The following is a 17,486-nucleotide window of genomic DNA, read 5'->3' on the forward strand; positions in this document are numbered from 1 at the left end:
CCCTGCCCCACCTTCAGGATGGTTTTTAAAGACTTTCAACGAGGAAGCCAAATGTCAAATAAATGCCTGTCCATTTGACTAGATTGATATGCATCAAGATATTTTTCACACAGTAGAGTGCTCTCAGATATTAATAACTTGCAGACGAAATGATCTGACTTAAATTTGGAACCACTGACCCAGAGTTGAGTATCTCTTTTCACAGATCCCTCAGGCCAGTGGTTCTCCGAGTGTGGGCTCTAGGGCAACAGCATCAGTTGCATCTAAAAACTTTTTAAAAATGCAAATATTAGGCTCCACCCCAGACCCACTGAACCAGAGACTCTGAGGTTGGGTCCAGCAACTTGTTTTAACAAGCAATATTTGAGGACCACTGCCCTATGCTAATACATTGAGTGGCTAGATTATTATGTTCTCTGTAGACATAATAATTTGGCCACTCAATGTATATCTTATATAATAAAAGGCTAATATGCAAACTGTCCCCTCAACCAGGAGTTCAACCAGCAGGCAGGCTGGCCACCGCTCATGTCTCCTTCCCCTAGCCAGGATGGCCGGACCCCACCCATGCACGAATTCATGCACCAGGCCTCTAAAATACACACACACACACACACACACACACACACACACACATTGAGTGGCCAGATTATTATGTGTTCAGAGATCATAATAATCTAGCCACTCAGTGTATATTCTCTGTAAATGAGCATGATCTTTTGGACAACAGAAATATCAGCCACAGCAAAATAATTAAATGTAATAAAAAGTTCTCTAAAATATTAAATGATTTATATTTTCCTACTATTAAATATACTTGACAGGATTTCTTTTCATCTTCCAGTGAAAGGCTGCCCATCAGAGAGACCATTATGGTCTGGTGCACTGTTTTTATAGTTCTGTAACACAAACTGACATTTATTGGAGCTTCACATAAGATCTTTCCATCAACGAATGTGTTGGAAGAGCAATAACCAAGTATGCTGTGTTGGGCAAATACCTACACATCAGGACACTTTTCAAAGCCATCAGGCAAAGGGGGTCAGTTGAATTTTTTTACTGCACAGGCTAATGCTTTAAGAGTGTCTTGATGGAATCAAGGAAATTGGATTGTCCCCCCATTTGCTGGGCTAAAACAAGCCTTTTTTATTTATCCTATTAGAGGAACACAAGAGAAACCTTTTAAATGTCACTAAAATTTTCCCTGCATTGCATAACCCAGTCAAAAGGGTTTTAATTTTCTCTGAGAACTCTTTAAGTAATGCAGTATGTCAAGGTTTAATAAATTGTAGGTGGGGATAGTTTTCGTTGCAGGCAACTTTTTTTTTTTTTTTTTTAAACAGGTGCTTAGACATGGTTAGGCTTCTCTCTATCGAGAGAGGTCAGGGCACTAACTCAAACAGCAGCCCAACTTCAATTCAAACAACAAACAAATGAACCATAAATGGAATCTGTAAAATAGCTGCAACTAATTTTAAGGACACTTTTAAAAAAGAAATATTCTAAAATGTATTTAAAGTGATGGTTAATCTTTTTATAAGTGTATTTTTATACTGAGCTTCTTGAAAAATTTCTTTAAAAGAATTTGGCCTTGAAGAAAGCTGACCTCAAATGGAGCTCAAGCAACAGTTTTCCCATAGAAAGAGGCACCAAACAGTAGATACAGTGCATTGCCCCATTTTACAACTTTTGAATACTACAGAAACACCAATTAACAAAAATTAGCTGATTTAGATGTTATATGGATTGCATATATCCTTAGAGACATATAATAAATTAGTATATATTTTCTTTCTAAGATCATATATTTATTTTGGTATATTTGTTGAGTAGATATAACTATTAAACATTCTGGGTTTTTGTTGTTGAATTTCCCCCTTTTCAATAGAATACTAAAAAAGTAATTCCAAATAAAACAAATGTTATAGGGGGAATACCACAATGGAGTACTTTATTTTTGGAGAAAGAAACATCAACCGCCTGCCTCCCGCATACCCCCAACCAGGGATCAAGACTGCAACCCAGGCATGTGCCCTGACCCAGAATTGAACCAGTAACCCTTCAGTGAATGGGATGACACCCAACCAACTGAGCCACACTGAGGACTTTTTCTTTTTAATGGCTAGCTACAAATGAGGACGGTTCCTTTCCTGAATTATCAACTTAACAGAAGTATTTTTAACCATACTCAAATGAGAATTGTGTACCTTATTCTATGCCCTATCTCCCCACATTGAGATACGCAGAGGAAACTATGCCAAATATAAATGATAATAATCCTAGCATTCTGAAATGAAATGATTTAACAATTAAATTATGCCAATTACTCCTCTTTTGTTACTTGCCTTTTAAAAATAGTTTTAGTTCACATCAGGGCAGATGGTAGCAGATGGGATTCAACAATGAGATAGTTCTATAGGGGAGTCCTGCTGGCTGCTAGTGTCCTTTTACTAACCTCTTGTGTCCTGTGTCTACCTTGTGACCATTGCTGGTCCAGAGGGAGCCTTAGTGAAGTGCCAGCTGAGAAAGGAGGACATGAAATAGGTTGGGAAAAAGAAAAATCACCCTTTTGTCATTTATAATCAGCTATCCATGTACTTTCAATAAATATGCTTTGTTAATTAAATTAGTGTTTAAAAACTAGTATTCTTTAATGGAAATTTCAGCTTTATTACTTAGTTCCTAACAATTAATGCATTTCATTACTAGTCATTCTGCTCGAGCGCTCCCCGCTCCCCCCTCCCCTCTCTCTCTCAGCTGTTTTCCTCGTTTAGCTGTTAGCAACAACTCAGAAGTTCTAGATGAAATTCTAAGTTGTTAGGCCTTAAAAAAAAAAAGTTGAATCACTGGCTGAAACCGGTTTGGCTCAGCAGTAGAGTGTCGGTCTGCGGTCTGAAAGGTCCCAGGTTCGAATCCCGTCAAGGGCATGTACATTGGTTGCAGGCACATCTCCGGTAGGGGGTGTGCAAGAGGCAGCTGGTCGATGTTTCTCTCTCATCGATGTTTCTAGCTCTCTATCTCTCTCCCTTCCTCTCTTTAAAAAATCAATAAAATATATATATATTTTTTAAAAAGTTGAATCACTGAAAGCCTTCTTAATCAGTCAACATTGGTAAAAGATATATCAAATATAACAAATTAATAAGAACTAAAGGAAAAAGAAGCTGAACAAGGGAGAAAGGGAGCATATTAAGATATTCCATAATGATACTTAAATCATCACTAAAGGATCCTGCCATTGGCTTAACGGTGCTGTTTTTGTAGGAGAACTTAAGCAGATTCCAAATCCTGACATTCAGGTGAACAGAAAAGGTGAGACTTCATAGCATTCTTTGCTGGAATACAGGGATTCTAATTATAGATTCTTAAATTCCTAGGAAATACATGGAAGGGCTTCAGCAAGTGTATGAACCTATTAAAACTGTTTGCAAAAATTTTGCATGCACATCCTTTCTTTCTGGTGTGCATAACTTTCCTCTATCCCTCCCAAAAAGCTACAAACCAGTTGTGGGGTACCAGTATAAATTAAATAAGATTGGCCACCAACTGGTAATTGCTAAAACTGGGTGATGAGTACATGGAAGTTCATTATACTTGCTATACTAATTTTGCATGTGATTTTTGTAATTAAAAGGTTATATTTTAAAAACTGCTATAAAAGGAATTCATTATGTACAAACCAGTTCCTGATAGAGGACTGTAGAATTATATATGTCAATCTAAGTGAATTGCTAATGTAGGTGACAATTCTCTTGTTCCTTATCTTATAAGGTAAGTCAAAACGAAGGTAAGGGATTTGGAGTTTTATAAATCATAAGTGTAGAAACCATTCATAAGTATGGAAATCTTTCGCACAAAAGATTTTGATGCAAATTACTTTACTTGTGAATTCCTTATTCTGTTTCACAAAATGTCAAAATTTGACACGAAATCTGGAAAGAGGAGGAGAGAAAAGGTAATGGCACAGCAAAGACCACAAAGACAAAGAAGGTGGCGGACTGGTGCTTGAAGGGGAGGGGGCAAAGTGAAAGGAATAAAGTGGTGGGTCTAATCAAATCATTTAAAAAGCTCAGCCTCTTAGAGTTAACCTTGCCAATCAGAGGAAGAAGGAGCAGGAGCAGGAGCAGAAGCATGTTTTGCCCATTAAACTTTGTGTGTCCTTGAATCTATGGTGCTCTTTTTGCTCTCAAGCAGCCTGAGAAGGCTTCGTAATGCTCAACCTTAGAGAGAACCTTGAATTCCATTAGAAAGCTCCGCAGGAAGGAGAAACCTCAAGTGGCAGCTTGAACCACAAAGACGGCTCACACCCTTTACTGATATTAGAAGTGAGCTCATGGGATTAAGTCTGCAAATCCTGGAAAATTAAAAAGTATGAACACACTGACAAATGTCATTATACCAACAAGAACACAATATATCTTTAAATCTTTCTTTTCTCCCTCTCTTTTCCCTGCCCCCACCCCCCCCAATAAGATGGCAAATATTTAAAATGATACAACAAAGACTGGTTACTAAGTCTACAATAAAGCTCTTAACTGGTCTTATTGAAATCTCACTAATATAATGTTTGTAACTCTACAGTGCTTTGCCATAAAAGCATTCACTCATTTGATGGCTTAGCACATTGTACATACAAGTTACACTTTTAAATAAAAGAAAATATGAAGGTAGATACCTTGTCTTTCATGTCATAACTATTAAGTTCTCTGTTCTGTAATAAGGAGAAGATACCTTATATAATTGTACAGTTTTAGTATTAAATGTAGACAGACATATACTCAACATATAAGAGAAATTTCTAATAATGAGAGCTTTCTAAAATGGAACAGGCTACCTTGTGAAGAAAAGACTAATGTTCTAAACAGAGGCTAGCTGGCTTACTTTTGAAAGTTTAGTTGAGAATTCCTGCCTTAGGTGGGAAATTAACCATAATCCTTGAATTCCTTTCTACTTTTAAGATTTAACAATTACACTTTAGTCATGGTCACATACTCAGTGGTAGAATAGAAACTGGACTCTAGGCAACTTGACTCAAAGCCTAGACTTTCTACATACAAGGTTATAATTCCTTCAAATGACTTCACAGTAAATATCAAAGGGGTGAGGTTAATTGGGCCAGGAAGCAATAGCGGGTCATGGGGAACTAGAAAGCTCTGGGATTGTCAATATAGGGCAGTAGGTACTAGGCTTTATGTGACTGCTGCCACATGGGAATGTGCTCAGGACTGCCAGATTTTCAGATTTCTCAAGAGAATCCTAAAATCTGTATTTTTATGAGAAATTAAATGGCAGTAAATTACAAATAAACAGTGGGTAACACTATGAATGCCGAACAAAAATAGATCTCTGGGCTACATATCACCCATACCAGTTTGTGATCACGACATTTTCTTAAAAAACTCTATTTCCAAACTACTGATTTTTAAAAATCCCCTCTAGAGTCTTCAAATTTATCAACATCCTTTTAAAAATATAAAATCTAAAGTTTATGTTTTATATTAATTACAATATTCTATGTATATAATAGTATTTTGCTCTGGCTTTTACAAGTTATATTTGTTACTTAGTGGCAGAATTAAGTTGGCTTTTTGTAAGATCAACACTACACTGTAATCTTACTGTTCACTGACGGTCCACAAAAAAATATCAAATTTTCTATAGATGACATTTGTGCATAATCAATCTCAATATATGTGCATATGAACATGGTCCATAAATATTCTATAGCACTTGTTTTACAGAAAAATCACCTTTTCTTTGAAGAATCATTTTTTTCTGATTCCCATCTTTTAGGCACTATTAACCACTATATGAGTATATCAGTTTGACCATCAAAAAAGCAAGCTTGACCATTTCTAGACCTTACTCTGTTGACTCATTTGTTACCTTTGTGTAATTCTTTCATCTTTAATTCATCCTCATAATGTGACATTTTGAAAAACATTTTAGACTCAGCAACACTAAGCACAGCCAAACATACTTTATAACATGCATACATTTAAATAATAAATCTCAGAAATCATCAATGAACCACCACTTCAAATTCAAACAAGTTTTAAGAAGATGAAGATCCATTCTTAGAGCAATGAGAAAAAATTGCCTGCCTTTTTAAAATGTTAAAGAATTATAGAATTAATCCAATTCTGAAGGCACAACTTTCAAGTATATAAATGTTATGAGGTAGCTAAGATGTTCAGAAACCTTTATGGTGAAGAAGAGGGATAAAGAACAGTTCTTTTGTTTTCAAGCTCACGATAATGTAAAATGTCAACAATTTCAGGTTTATAGCAATAGCAAGAGAGAATGTAGCCAGGGGACCATTAAGAAGGAGCAATTTACCATACCAGGACATAACACTTTGACAGTGTCCTATAATTCAGTTAGATGTAAAAATAAGATGACACTGGGTGTTCTGTAAACTCAAAGTAATTTGAACTTGATTCACAGTGCACTGTGAGCTAGTTGTTCATTCTCAGATACAAACTTAGCAAAAGGAATGAGTATTCAATATAAAAATGACAGAAAAACATAACGTATTAAAGAAAATTATGAGCTATGAGAACAGGAACATGTATTAAAAATCATGCTGAAGGGGAAAACCTGGTAAACAAAATATTGTTTACGTTGAACAATTTCACTATAAACTAGAGGCCCAGTGCATGAATTCGTGCATGAGTAGGGTCCCCAGGGGGTGAGGGGTGGGGATATCTTTGGCCCTCCGGGCAGGTGGTGGGATGCCGTTGTTGGACCGGGATCTGGATCTGTCCCTGACATTCGTGCCAATAGTTGGGAGCCACATGGTGGCCGGCAGCTTTTATATTGTTTCTTCCTTGCAGACCATCTAGGGAAAGTGGCTGCAGTGCCCAAGGCCAACTTCCAGGAGGCCAGTGGCACTGTCGGGATAGTGCTGGTGGCACTGATCCCGACAGTGCCTGGCCAATTTTCCAGTTTTCCGGAGATTGGACCTGCAGGATTATTTAGGGATGAGTGGCTGTCTCCAGGCGGGTGGGCCAGAAAGGGTCAGTCAACTGAGCAGCACTCCCACTGTGGGAGCGAACTGACCAACAGGGGCAGCTCCTATGTTGAGTGTCTGCCCCTGGTGGTTAGTGTATGTCATAGTGAGCGGTTGTTCCAGTTGTTCAGTCATAACAGTCGCTCAGGCTTTCATATATATAGATAAGAAACTATTAAGGACATGCAGAATTTCTTACTGTAACCCTCATAAAATGCATCAGATGGCTGTGAATTCTAAAAGCAGGAGTCAGTGTAACAGGGTGTGATGGCAGCTCGGTGCAAGAAAAAGCATGGGATCATTAAAATACTGAGGTGTGAACTCTGTTTTCTACTTACTAGCTTTGTATCCTCAAGCAATTCATATAACCTCTCTGAGCTTTAGTTTCCTCAGCTGTGAAATGAGGATATACCACCACACAGGGCTCCTATAAGGATAAAATGAGCTAATATATATATATATATATATATATATATATATATATATATATATATATATATATATATATATATTTTTTATTTTATGGCACAGAAAAAAATGATAAAAATATTTCATCTTTAAATACTAATTTCATAATCTTTATCAACAATTTTCAGACTTTCTTTTCATTGACATTTTCTCTTTGTTAACTGGAAAGCTGCCTACATTTTTTAGAGATGCAGAGATTTCTTTGCATAAGGGGCTGAATACATTTTTATTAATTAATAAATATTTACAAAATGCTAAATATTTAATTTAGTATTAAATAATACTAAAAGTTTGGTACACAGCAAGGACTAGATTTAATCTCTACTTTCATAATCCACTACAGGACTTTTTCTTAAAACAAAATCTTAAAAAAAAAAAATATATATATATATATATATATATATATATATATATTAATATATTTTATTGATTTTTCACAGAGAGGAAGAGAGAGGGATAGAGAGTCAGAAACATCGATGAGAGAGAAGCATCGATCAGCTGCCTCCTGCACACCCCCCACCGGGGATGTGCCTGCAACCAAGGTACATGCCCCCGACTGGAATCGAACCTGGGACCTTTCAGTCCACAGGCTGATGCTCTATCCACTGAGCCAAACTGTCTCGGCAAAACAAAATCTTATTCAGAAGCCTAATCTAAAGACGTAAAAATTGAGTGGGGAGGGGAACTTCTAGGTACCTCTGTGGGGATTCAAAGAGCACTTTGAAAATTCTATGTCCCCAGGACAAGAGTACAAATGGATATCTCCAGAGCCTTCTTTTTCCACTCTCTGGACCCATCTGCATCACAAATGGACTCACATACATGAGCACAGACACCTTAGTTCCCATGTCCAAGCTCAATCAATTTCCACAATTGTCATTCACTTGCCCCAGCAGCATGATCTACCCTCACGGTGGATACTGGAAATGCACTGGGCCATTTGGACTGGTCTCTATACAAGCTAACTGAATTCCAGGTGAAGATGTGGCTTAAAAGTACAAAGTAGAGCCCTGGCTGGTGTGGCTCAGCTGGATGGAACATCCTCACGTGCACTGAAGGGCTGCAGTTTGATTCCTGGTCAGGACACATACTCAGGTTTCGGGTTTGATCCCTGGGAGGCAGCCAACTAATGTTTCTCTTTCTCCCTCTCCCTTCCTCTTTCTCTAAAAATTAATAAAATAAAATAAAATTTAAAAAAGAAGAAAAGCACAAAGTGGATATAAATTTTATATCCTAGAAGGGAAAAATAAGAGACATGATTATCTTATAACTTAGCTCTTTCCTTTTTCTACTCTCATCATAAATTAGTATCTTCTACCAGTTTTACAAGATTCTTTATATTTCTTTCGACCATTCATAGTTTTAAAAATATGCTAAATAAGAAACTGCATTTCTAATAAAGAACTGCTTGAAAAAATAAATAAGACACATGAAACAAAGCCAGTCCACTGCCATATTTGTCAAGAGCAATAAGTCACCTGAATATGGGCATTGTGGTCTCATAAGTACATCTAATTTATCATTAGAACAAAGTCTTTAGCATCCACTGCTTAAGGATGTCTATCTGACATATGTGCCAAAGCATATTTGTTTAGGCCTGCCCCGCTCAAACAATTCTCTACAGAATAAATAAGCATATTGACCAGATGTCAACAAAGTCATGAAGTATTCAGATAACCTCATTAAGATCAAGTTTTACTAATCTAATTCCTTTCCTTTTTTCTTTCTATAAAACAGATTAATGGAGGTATTATTCTAAATCTTAACCTTTGTTCATATCAAACACATATTATTGACATGCCCAGTAATGCATTAAGATTTGGGAATAGAAAAGTATCAAAGTTCCCACTCTCAAGGAGCCTAGAGTCAATTGCAATATTTATAATAAAGAATAAATTCTATGAAAAGATGTGAACAAAGTATATGATAGGAGTGCAAAAGAGGGTATCCAAAGAGAGGCTGTAGTTGGAAGAAAAGGATGGGACTAGATCAGGATCCTCCCAGAAGAGGTTATGCTTTAATAAAGAAAAATGTAGGGGAAAAGGTTTTGTGTGCATGTGTATCTGTGTTTCAGGCCGGTGAGTACTTATCTACAAAGGGACAATAATTTTTCAGTATTTTATAGTATTTACTGAATGTATACTATATTTCAAACATTATGCAAGAGACCAGTAGAAATATTAAAGAAATAAAAATCACTGTTTCTGCACTTAAAGAACTCACAATCCAACTGGAAACCATAAGGTAGACAATAAAGTAAATACAAATAATATAGTAACACTTAATAAAACCGTTGGAAAACAGTCTATGAATTTAGTGGAGTTTCTTGAGGAACCTCAGTTTCTCTTCTTTAATTTTATGTTTCTTGGATAGTAATTTTTCTACCATGCTTTCCTGAACTCAGAGTAGTCTGACTATATTTATATTCCAAGTGACCCATTAAAAAAAAACTACCAATTTGCCATTAAAAAGGAGTTTTTGTGTTTTTTTGTTTTTGTTTTTGTTTTTTGGTGTGTACACGAACTTACAGAAAACTAAAGGCCCAGTGCACAAATTTGTGCACAATGGGGTCCCTCGGCCTGGTCTGCAGGATCAGGCCGAAACTGGCTCTCTGACATCCCTCAATGGATCCTGGATTGCGAGAGAGCATAGGACAGGCTGAGGGACACCACCAATGTACAATCGGGGCTGGGGAGGGACATGGGAGGTTGGCCAGCCAGAGAGGGACTGCGGGAGGGCTCCAGGGCATGTCCGGCCCATCTCCCTCAGTCCCAATTGGCCGGACCCCAGCAGCAAGCTAACCCACAAATTGGAGCATCTGCTCCCTGGTGGTCAGTACACATCATAGCAAGTGGTTGAGCAGCCTTAACATATCATTAGCATATTACCCTTTGATTGGTTGAACGGACAAATGGACATTTAGCAAATTATGCTTTTTTTGTATAGGAGGATAAGGTGTGTTCCAAATGAACAAAGGTCACAACCTACAGAAACATGCTGGAAAAGGACCTCATGTTGGATTGCCTTGTTTTTGTTTTGTTTTTTGTCATTGTTGTTTAGTATTTCATAATCATAAACTTAACTCTGCAATCCAGCTAGACTTGAAAGGGGTGAGAAAAACATGGAACCCAGTGAACTGCAGCGAGAGCATGATGATTACAAAACATTCCAAGGAAATGGAGGTTAAGGGGTATTCTTTTGAGCTACAGAAGGAATGGCTTGGAAGTAAAGATGAAACATAAGTCAAATTTATTAGAGCTGTCCACAGTCAGCAATGGTGATCTTGCTGGTCTTGCCATTCTCTCTCTTTTTTTCTTTTCTTTTTTTTTTTAATATATTTTATTGATTTTGTACAGAGAGGAAGGGAGAGAGATACAGAGTTAGAAACATCGATGAGAGAGAGTCATTGATCAGCTGCCTCCTGCACACCCCCTACTGGGGATATGCCCGCAACCAAGGTACATGCCTTTGACCGGAATCGAACCCGAGACCCTTCAGTCCCCAAGCCGACACTTTATCCATTGAGCCAAACCGGTTTCGGCTGGTCTTGCCATTCTTAAACCCAAAGCACTCCATGGCTAATGCAATATCCATGCCATCTTTCCTGTATCTGAAGACCACAGTCTTACCATCAACCACTCAGTTTGGGCAGTGCAGATGAAAAGCTGGAAACCATTTATATTGTGTCCAGCATTGCCATGGTCAAGATGCCAGGACCCGTGTGCTTCAGGATTAAATTCTCATCATCAAATTTCTCCCCAATGATGGACCTGTGCCATTATGGCATGTGAAGTTATTACCCTGGCACATAAATCCCAGAATAATTCTGTGAAAGTTGGAAGTTTTATAACCAAATCCTTTCTCCCCAGTGCTCAGAGCATAAAGTTTTCTGTGGATGACGGCTTTCCTGGGGCAGTGGCGTCTGCAAAGCCTGCCTTATTTTTTGTTCTACTTAAAAATATATGCTCTAAAAAGCTTTGATGTTTCCACTTTATTTTGATAAACTAATTGAAAAATTACCAATTAGAGGTCATTTGCTTTTGAAAAACTTGGATTTGAATTTTAGCATTGCAGCAGCTGTGAGACTTTGGATTATTATGTGGAAAAATTCATTTCACAGGGTTATTATAAGAAAAAAAAGAGACCATCTTTCACAATTATTAGAAAAATAACAAGTGTTCGATCAAAAGGATTACATGAAAATTTGTATCCCTCCTTTAAAAGTGAAACCATATCTGATAATTCTAAACAGTTGTTGATTCAGGTAGGAATGAAATTAGCTTCATCTGACTGATTTTATCCTAACTCCTAGTTAAGGTAGGTAGCAATAAAAAACTAGTAGGTGAATAGAAGGTTCAGAATTACAAACCTGGCACTATAGAATTATGTATACATGTTTTATAATTTTGAGATTCTCCATCTTCCCAACACCCTCCAAACCTCATTTATCTACTGAGTCATAATTTCTGGAGCTGAAGCTTATTTTTAAAAAAGATCTAGTTAATGTTGGTAATCCAGATTTGGGAGCTTCTGGGATATACAAAGTGATCTCACCAAATTCATGAAGTGAGGAACACTAGGTAAAACAGTTTGGTCGTGGAGATGGCACTTGAGAGTCACTCATAAAAGTTGAGAATTGAATTGTAAATAAGAAACTACTAGAGGTTTTTGATAATAGAATCATGTAGACACTGAAGTAGGATTTAGATCATGACATTTAAGGAAGACTAATATGTCATAATTACATAGGACAAAAAAGTCACATTAATAAGTTCCCATGTATGAATGAATGACAGTTTGAATTAGAGAAGTATAAGTGGAGTTGGAATACATACTATGAAGCTCTCCATACCTTATAAGACCAACAACCACAAATCTCAAGAGCTCTTTTCCTACAGTCAGAAGGTAGTTGATACTCAAATTGCAATAATATTATTAAACTAGAGGCCCGATGCATGAAGATTCGTGCAAAAATGGGCCTTCCTTCCCCTGGCTGCCAGCACCGCCTTTGCCGGCTTCCCACACTACCCAGAGGCCTGGAGCTGCTGGGGCGCTTGGCGCCTGTGCATGCAAATTAACTCACCATATTTGTTGGGTTAATTTGCATACTCACTCCTGGTTGTCTGGTGGACGTTGTGAAGGTATGGTCAATTTGCATCTTTCTTTTATTGGGTAGGTGACAAAGAGACTGCAAAGTTTTATACTAATTAACTACTAGTATGGATAAACAATAATATAATGCATAAAGGAACAGCTAAGCTTTTGAGAACTAAGTCGAAACTAAAAGTATGAACAGAATGGAACAGAGGGAAATCTTTCCTGGTAACACTAGCTAATGATTTTATTACAAAGGGGTCTTTTTTGTTATTTTTTAAAATGAAAATATATGTACAGGCACGTAGAGACCTATTACTCATATTTAACAATTGATAACATCTTGCCGTGTTTTCTTTTATTTATTTTTACCTTTATCTATTTTGTTGAAGTTGATTAAAGAAATAAGACATAACATCTTGTCCCTAAATATATCAGTGTGCACCTAAAAACAAGGAAAATTCCTACAAAACTCATACCACTCAAACTTAAGAATTAACACTAACTCCTTAAGGCTATCATAACACTAGAGGCCCAATGCACAAAATTTGTGCAAGGATAGACCTTCATAGCCCTGGCCGCCTCAGCTGTTTCTCAGCCCTCATGGCCCTGGCTGCTTTATGGCCCCATGGACCTCCCATACACCCCCTGCCCACTGGTCATTCTGGAAGGTTGTTCCACCATCTAGTCTTATTAGCATATTAGCTCTTTACTATATAGGATGGCCCTCTTAACTTATACAGTTATATACAAATCAAGACAACATGGTCTTGTGTTGTTCCTCCCCCAAAGCAATTCTATACCATACTCTTTGAATTATTAATGGGAAAGTTAGCTCTCAAGATTAATCAACTTTGCCCTAGCTGGTTTAGCTCAGGGGGATAGAGCGTCGGCCTGCAGACTGAAGAGTCCCAGGTTCAATTCCAGTCAGAGGCACATGCCTATGTTGTGCTTGATCCCCAGTAGAGGGCATGCAGGAGGCAGCCTATTGATGATTCTCTCATCACTGATTCTCTCCCTCTCCCTTCCTCTCTGAAATCAATAAAAATATATTTTAAAAAAGATTAATTGGCTTTGCAAATCTTTTGGATCTCACTGACAATATGATAGAATCTCCTGTATCCCTTAAAAAACATATCATTAGGAAATGATCATTTGACAATAACAACATAGAAGTCACTGGAGTTTCATACATAGTGTTTCCATAAGACTTTTAAGAGTTCTCGAGAGTACTACTTACTTCTTTCCAAGTGTCATGGGTATGGATTGAACATCAGCAAGAACCATGGCATGCTCAAGACTGCCCTTAACAGAACCAAGACCTCTGGCCACTGTCAGATAATCTGTCACTATAAGCTATTTGTATCCAAGCCAGATATTTATTGCTATTGATCTGCCTGGTCCTAGCAAAAGACTTTTGTTCTCCCAGACCGGGACTTTGACCTCAATTAAGTTATGAATTTCAATCCAATAGACTGCTCCACTTACCCTACTGCTCTCCCTGACTGGATTAATTAGAATTAGCTAGGCCCACAGTCACCCCAAGCTCCTCATGGATCATGTTATTTTAATAATAAATAAAGGAATAGCTGCAATGTACAAGAAGTATTTTGAAAGATTGCTCATCTAGAAACATCATTCAGGACCTGCCAATATCAATTTCTCTGACTTTGATTACCTCATTTACTTTTTATTTCTCTTCCTTCACTGGAATTTCTCTTTATTTCAGCTTTCTAAACATGTTCTTTGCACAGAGAAATCGAAGTCCTACTTGTCATTTTAGCACTTTGCTGCTATTTTAGGGTTTCATTAGAGAGTAACTTATTAAAACAAGCATTTGCAAAAATGTAACTTAAAACATTTAATAATCTCAGAGCATCAAGAAAAAAATACCATTATTTAGGAAAAATAGCAGTCTTTAGCTAAATGCACTTTTCCTATAGCTGATTAATGGGTTGAAAAGAAACAAATTAGAATGTCACTGAGAAGGCAATATCCAAGCTTGCAAAGCATAAAAATGTGCAAACATATTTATTTCTAATTCATAACCCATTGGGACAGATTATATATTGGCCAATGAGAATTCTAAATCTTATTAATATCAAGAATAAATGGTGAGATCAGGATTTGCTAAATATACACTGTTCTAACTATAACTTACTCCCTAAATATAAAAATTATTTTAAAATGCAAAGAATATTATAGCCCTACCAATTTGGCTCAGTGGATAAAGCAGACCAAAGGGTCCCAGGTTTGATTTTGGTCAAGGGCACATACCTTGGCTATAGGCTCCTCCCTGGCCCAGGCCCTGGTTAGGACTTGTGCAGGAGGAAACCAATCAATACATTTCTCTCACATCTTTCCCTCTCTTTTCAACTCTCCTTAAAAATCAATGGAAAATATCCTTGGGTGAAGATTAACAATAGCAACAAAGAATATTCTATAAGAATGTTCACATTCTGGAATGTAGTACTTGGTATTTGATACTAAAATTGTAATATTTTAAGAATCTATAAAGAGAATCCTAAAAACTATTTGCTGTATCAAGTAATGTTTTTGACAAAAACTCTTATTTCTTTGATTATTAACATTTTGAGTTTTGATTGGCTCTAGGAACTATTAAGAAAATATTTAACTAGCATGCCTAAGTGCATAGTAATTTCAATATTAAAAACAATGCAAAATCAACTCGCCTTCAAAATACCAAGAACTGAAATGTATTTGAAAGGCATATGATAAAAATAAAACAATTATATATTTTAAAAGTATAGCTATTGGATTTAATCTCCATACTCCTATATCCTTCTTATTATCATATGCACACTCACTTGAGTTCTGTAGGTTATGTAAAACTTTATTTGTTTAAAGAGGAGTTTTATATTTTCCCATGGAAAGGTTCTAAGCTCAAGTACTAGTAAACATTTCTTTTTCAGTACCCAAACCATATTAGTAATATAGGAAAAAAACAAACTGTATGAGGGCTGGACTTTACAATGTGTGAGAGAATCAAGGATTAAAGAAATAATTTGAAGGCTAAGGCTATTTTCAGCAGGAAAAAAGATCAGATGACAAAATGTATTGTGTTTTGACAAAGAATGGCTGTTTTCAGACCTGACTTTCATTATTGCATATTCTTAACTGGAATTAAAGCAATTATCCAGCAAATCACACAGGTGATTTAACACATTAAGCCCATTCTTTCCAAATGACCCTTTAGAGTCACAAGGACAAGATGTGAGGGAAAACAGTAAAATTTAAACATATTTAGACCTTCACTTACAATTGGAATATCTGAAATGTAGAAAATGACTTATATATGGGAGCTACATTAGAAAAATTATATATCTAAAACTGCGAACATTATCTGAGAAACTAATAAATAGCAAACAGTTTATAGCAACAAATATTAAGTATTTAAAAACAAATGAATAAGAAATGTGCAAAACCTATATGAGAAAAAAAATTTAAATACTGAAGGACACAAAAATAGACTTGATCAAAAGGAAAGCTATTGTCTATACTTGAATAGGATGACTAGTATTATGAATATGTCAGTTCTTCTTAATTTAAAAATTCAATGCACTCTCCTCCAAAAAACCAACAAGCTATTTCATGGAGTTACACAAACTGATATTAAAGTTCACATAAAATAAACACTCAAGAATAGTCAGGCTCTCTCCTGCTGCTTTTGTAGCTGAGGCATTTGCTGGTTTTGTACACAGGCTGAGGATTGAGAGTGGATACTGGAGGAAATAAAATCAGTAAAACTTTTGGATGTTGTGTGGGGTTGGCTCAGCAATTCAAAAATTTTAGAAGTTCCAAACACAAAGTGCTGCTTTGCTACATGATTTATTTTATGAGCCAGGGGCTATGTGGGAAGCCAGAGTTTCTAAAAAAGCACACAAGCCCTGGCTGGCATGGCTCAGTTGGTTAGAGCTGTGGTCGGCAAACTGTGGCTCTCGAGCAACATGCGGCTCTTTGACTCCTTGAGTGTGGCTCTCCCACAAAATACCATAGCCTGGGTGAGTCTATTTTGAAGAAGTCTGTTAGAAGAAGTTTAAGTTTAAAAAAATTTGGCTCTCAAAAGAAATTTCAATCGTTGTACTGTTGATATTTGGCTCTGTTGACTAATGAGTTTGTCAACCACTGGGTTAGACCACTATCCCATATACCAGAAGTGGGTAGGTTCCATTCCCAGTCAGGTTATATACCTAGATTGTGGGTTCAATCCTAGTTTGGGGCACATATGAGAAGCAACCGATCAATGCTTCTCTCACATTCATCTGTGCTCTCTCTCGCTTTCCATCTCTTTAAAATAAATGAAAAACATATCCTCGAGTGAGGAAAAGGAAGGAAAGAAGGGAGGGAGGGAGAAAGGTAAGGGCACACAGAAAACTATCCTGCTGTTTTGCAACGTTTCAAAGACAAAGTCCTGCCGAAACCGGTTTGGCTCAGTGGTAGAGCGTTGGTCTGCGGACTGAAAGGTCCCGGGTTCGATTCCGGTCAAGGGCATGTACCTTGGTTGCGGACACATCCCCAGTGGGGGGTATGCAGGAGGCAGCTGGTCGATGTTTCTCTCTCATCGACGTTTCTAGCTCTCTATCTCTCTCCCTTTCTCTCTGTAAAAAATCAATAAAATATATTTTTTTTAAAAATTAAAAAAATAAAATAAATAAATAAAATAAAAGGCCAACGTTGTTAAGGCAAAATAAATATAATTAAAATGAAAGGTATATGATAGAGCTTTAAAAAAAAAAAAAAAAAAAAAAAAAGACAAAGTCCTATTGAGGAAGAGGGCCGTTCTCAAAAACACAAATCTCAGCCTGAACACATTTGCCAGAATGAGACAGGAAACTGGAGAACAAAGCACAAAGCAGAAAAAATCAGACTGAATTTTCACCAGTCTTTCGGC

General features: G+C 36.9%; 1 protein-coding gene across 5 annotated transcripts in view; it reads right to left on the bottom strand.

Annotated features, from left to right (window-relative positions):
• The window catches only part of ACBD6 (acyl-CoA binding domain containing 6), a 127,850-nt gene that overhangs the window by 28,586 nt on the left and 81,778 nt on the right, over positions 1-17,486 (bottom strand). The window contains exon 7 of one of the 5 annotated variants that reach the window (XM_084865703.1): positions 4,676-4,711. The exons of 3 other annotated variants lie outside the window; for them this stretch is intronic. In XM_084865703.1, the coding sequence (XP_084721829.1) occupies positions 4,676-4,711 (36 nt within the window). Of the gene's footprint in view, positions 1-4,675; positions 4,712-7,350; positions 7,440-17,486 lie in introns of all 5 variants that reach the window. One more of the 5 variants, XM_084865707.1, reaches the window with a different exon arrangement.

The sequence above is a fragment of the Pipistrellus hanaki genome (assembly GCF_964339955.1).
Source record: "Pipistrellus hanaki genome assembly, chromosome: 18".
NCBI lineage: Eukaryota > Metazoa > Chordata > Mammalia > Chiroptera > Vespertilionidae > Pipistrellus > Pipistrellus hanaki.